The 4548-nt window shown below is 37.1% G+C and overlaps 2 protein-coding genes across 2 annotated transcripts in view; one reads left to right on the top strand and one right to left on the bottom strand.

Moving 5' to 3' along the window:
* Nucleotides 1–744: 744 nt before the first annotated feature.
* Nucleotides 745–4548, bottom strand: part of LOC118747598 — a 4276-nt gene continuing 472 nt past the window's right edge. Inside the window, exons 2-4 of the mRNA XM_036481650.1 lie at nucleotides 3604–4543; nucleotides 3349–3492; nucleotides 745–1983 (exon numbers count right to left, since the gene is read on the bottom strand). Coding sequence (XP_036337543.1) covers nucleotides 3615–4543 — 929 coding nt within the window. The 3' untranslated portion in view covers nucleotides 745–1983; nucleotides 3349–3492; nucleotides 3604–3614. The remainder of the gene's footprint in view (nucleotides 1984–3348; nucleotides 3493–3603; nucleotides 4544–4548) is intronic.
* LOC118747923 (pupal cuticle protein Edg-78E-like) lies at nucleotides 1608–3466 on the top strand (the record flags this gene model as incomplete). Its single annotated transcript, XM_036482155.1, has 2 exons — nucleotides 1608–1983; nucleotides 3349–3466. Coding segments are annotated over 2 exons (447 nt in total), but the record flags the coding sequence as incomplete, so codon positions are not given.

Below are 4548 nucleotides of genomic sequence, written 5' to 3'. Positions count from 1 at the left end.
TTCGTAGGGGAGAGGGCTAGACACTTTGCAGTGAAGAAGCGAGAAAGTTCGGAGAGATAACCGTTTACTTTCGAACACAGGTCATCAATTCCATTCCCAGTCGCCATAATCGAGCAATCGTCGGCATAGGAGACAATCGAGACTCCCTCTGGTGGTTGAGGGAGCTTTGAAATATAAAAGTTAAACAGTAGCGGGGAAAGGACACCACCCTGAGGAACCCCCTACCCTAACGGCCCTGTCCCTGTGGACAGATCCCACAGAAGCTGCACGCTTCCTAGGGTTGCCGTTAGTGGAACTTGACGACAACGACTGAGATACCAACCGATCTGGGCGGGGTTGTTGTAGCCGCTACAACAACAACAACTTACTTTGTTCGCCTAACGGTTGTTCGTGTGAGCCTAAAGGAATCGAGATAGATATAGGCATACATATGTATACTCTAAAACTGAGTACATGGTGGTTTTTGTTAAATATTTGCAAGGATTTTATAGTTAGTTTTTTTCATAAACATGATTTCTGTAGAGCATTTTGTATTTTGTATTTAATATTTAATATTTATATTATATTTTAAATCTAAAATCTAATTATAAGAATGTTAAATCTTTGTTGCAATATAAGTCTAACAGACTGTAAAAAATAAATAAATAAATAAATAAATAAAAAGAACGTAGATAATCATTCTCTAATCGGCAAGAGGCATGTTTCCCCAACCCCTCTTTCAATCCAAAATAAAAATAAAAAGTATTTAAGAGGCTACCATATCGTTACACAAATGAAGATTTTATTTACTTGATACTGATATATGTAAATAGTTTCGCTACAGTACAATCGCATTACAAACTTAAAAATGTTGGAAATTTATGAGTTTCAGTGTATGAAATTTTATGATTTCATGTAGCAGCCAATTGACAACACCATATCACACCATCCGGTTCAGTTTTAATTAATTAAGTATTGCACTCGAGAAGTGTCACACACTCATCATTCCGAGCTATGACACACATTCCGCACACGTACGGAGCAAGATTTATAACAGCGATCTCGTTGCAGTGTGTGCTACTCTTCTAGGTGGTTCACTCACTCTCTCTCACTTGTTTCAGATGCTTCCCAAGCGCAGGCGTCACACGTCACATCAAATGCTTGAATTGACATAAACAACTTGCCGTGGAATACGCCAATTCTCGCCATAAACTAATTAACGTCCAAAAAAATTGTTTGTCAAATTAATTTGCATGCCTGCACATACATCTATAAAAGCTTCCCAGCGCCAAAATCGCTTTTCATTTCGTTACGGGTGCGGTTGATGTAGATTAGCTGTGCTATCGACTTCGCGTGTGTGTGCATGTGCGTACTGGAATAAATAAAGGTTTCTGCGAATTGACTTTCGGTGGTGCTCAAATAAAAAAACGGCGGCTTCATTCCTACTGTCATTCGACGCTACATTTAATCAAATGGGAATGTGGTTTACAATGCGGGTGACACGTAAAATTCGATACGGCGTTGGATTGCAATTCCAATCGATGGTTTGTTATAATTTTATTCTCTAACAGTATATGTGGATATTAATTAATATGTTGTTGTTTCCCCTCCCTATTGTCTCAAACTAACAGCTACTGCATTTCCTGGTGTGCTGTGTGTTCTGTTGTGGTATTTTTACACAATTCCAGCCTGCAAAAGCGGCCATTAGATCAATTGATCGTGATGCGCACACTATTTACTACACAAATCGGGCGCCAAATACACGTGGCGACTTTCATTACGAGTTTCAAACATCCAACGGCATAACAACAAAAGCAGCGGGAAATGAGCACGGTCACAGCGGCGTGGTGCAATATATTTCACTTGAAGGTATTCCCATCACGTTGACATACGTGGCTGATGCCAATGGCTATCATCCGAGTGGTGATCATATACCCAAGTTGCCGGAACAGGTGCTGTCGTCGTCGTCGTCGTCTTTGTTGAACTATAAACGCCAACAACGAACTGTGGAAAATCAGAAAAACCAAAATGATTGGCCTATTTATTACGAAATTTAAATGAAGTAAATAGTTATGTAATGATAGGAGAAATATCGCACATTTAATAATAAGAAGGAAGTATTTCAAAATTTCAAATTCGTGGGAAAACGCAATCAAACTTTTATCAATTCATTCAGTTGGTATATCAAAAGACAAATGGAAGGACGCATATCTTCACTATTTTTTGGGACTTTTGTCATCTGTTAGGCTAAACACATTCTCCTTTATCAAACTTAATAATTGTATGATGAAATCGCCAAAAAATGTAAATTTTGAATTGCATCTCTATATTATTAAACGTGCGATATGTATATCACCAAGGAGTACTAAGAGCGCCAATTAGAAAGAAAACTATATTTTTAAGTAACTATGAATTTTGCAGAAACTCAGAAGCAGATTTCAAGAATCGCGGATGTTTCATATGAGCATGCTAAAGGAATTAAGAAACGAAGTTCGTAGTTTGTTATAGAAATAAATTGTGTTAATTTATCTCCTAAAGGTACTCACTCAATAATAACATTTAGTACATAGGTATGTATGTATTTAGTTGTAAAAAATTTTAATTCTGACTATAACCTCATAAAATGATTCTTAACAAAAAAGGACGAAATTGTAAGAAGCTCGGCTCCATTGTGTCTATGTTTCTATGCAACACAATTATAAATATAGCTATATATGTATGCACAGATTTCATATCTACCTTACAGTAATATTACATTACATAATGATTAAAAATAAAATATATTTTCTCTCATACATACATACATATGTACATTCAACAGTCAACTTTAAAGTTTACTGCTATGAGAAAGCTACAATCGAGCATGTGATTTATTTTCGAAAATCTGGTTATAGTTAAGGGGTTTATGGCAACATACATATCTATTTGCCATGTCACCGTATGTGCTGCTGAATAACCGGACCAACAATCGCCACTTCAACACTTAACTAACTTTTGCTGAAGAAATTAGCAGTAGAAAACCAAGGAATATAGCAAAGCAATTAACTCACTAAATCTTAAAGACAAATGCATAATAAAAAAAAATTCGATGGAGTAATATTTTAGTTTGTATTGTTGTGTGTGTATGTGTACCGGATATACAATTATGTAATTAGAAAATAGATTTTTTTTTTGTACAAAAAATTGTGAAATGCATATAAATGAGCAGCTTTTAGCTTTGCTAATGTCATAAAGAAGTTAGAAAATTTTAAGAACTGAAGTGCTTCTGTGCCACTCATTCACTTCACCTATTTTTTTTTTTTTGCAATGTGATCACAATATACACATAATATACTTAAAAAAAAAATGTAGTTACTGCATACTACTCACCACATCTTAAAGGTCTTGTTTGCAATCTCCCGCAACTCTCATATATATCCATCGGAGCTGTTGTTGTATAAGTTTTAAATGTGTAGCATCTTTCTGAATACAGACATCAACCAATTAACCGAATGACACTAGGAAAGCGTTGAACTGAAAAAAAAATAATAATAAGCGTGTAATAAGTTTGTTTAACATTGGGCGTTCCTCAAAAATAATTACATCTATATATGTCGTAAATTTATGTAGTTTTTAGAAACTCACCTTTTTTTTATTTATTTTGCATTAGCTGGACCAGGTGGTTTCACCTGATTTTGTTTGTGACAGCTGGGATTAGTTATCCATAATGTAGGTTGTTTGCCATATCTTAAGTAGCGGTGGAAATGTACGCTGACCTTGTCGAATCTGTAGTATAACTTCCATTCGTTTCTCTTCATCGTATTGAATGAATCCTTATCTACACGTATCGTTACCACTTGTTTTTCATTCTCTTCGCGTTCATTCACAAATTTCCACACTTCAGTATTTAAATCTTCATTTTGTGCCGCAATCAAGGCCAATGTGCGCTCGAATTCTTGGCCAAGGCTCTTCGGTAATGCAACCGTCAAGACGTAAGCGTCTGGAATTACACGTTCTTGACTTGCGATCAAATCAGGCCCTGCCCACTCTGGCAGCTTGTTAACAATATCTTTCAGCCAATTGACCGTTTCTTCATTTACACAGTCGAGAATTAATGCACCTGGCCGCAGATAAGAATATCCGAATTGGATCTTTGCATCTGCACCTTTTGCGATTTCCGCTGAGATAGCCTCTTCCAGCCGTGCTAGCGATGGCAAATCAAGCATTTGATCTGGGAAGTCTTTTGGATGTACAGCAATTCGATAATCTTCATTGATTTCAGGCTTTTTTAATCCCCGCCGTCTTTGTCGTTGCTTGTGGTTTTTAGGTTCTTCTTCAACTTCCCTCACCAAAAACTCTTTGCCCCACTGCGGCTCAAACTCAACGGGTTCGGTTCTCTGTTCCCAAGCTTTTTTGCAAGCGGCTTTAGGATCAAGACCCTCCTTCAAGAAGCGCAGGTACCATCGCACTCCATCCTCACACAAGCCCTTCAAGTAAGGATCATCTGCGGATGTTTTACTCTCATCACCACCTTTTGCCGTTTCATCCAAAGCTGCTTTTTTCTTTTCAGGTGCACCGCTGCTTTCTGTG

The sequence above is a fragment of the Rhagoletis pomonella genome, unplaced genomic scaffold, assembly GCF_013731165.1.
Source record: "Rhagoletis pomonella isolate Grant_MI unplaced genomic scaffold, Rhpom_1.0 Rhpom_scaffold_00012, whole genome shotgun sequence".
Taxonomy (NCBI): domain Eukaryota; kingdom Metazoa; phylum Arthropoda; class Insecta; order Diptera; family Tephritidae; genus Rhagoletis; species Rhagoletis pomonella.
Note: the sequence above shows the minus strand (reverse complement) of the source record. Positions and strands in the feature narration are given on the sequence as shown.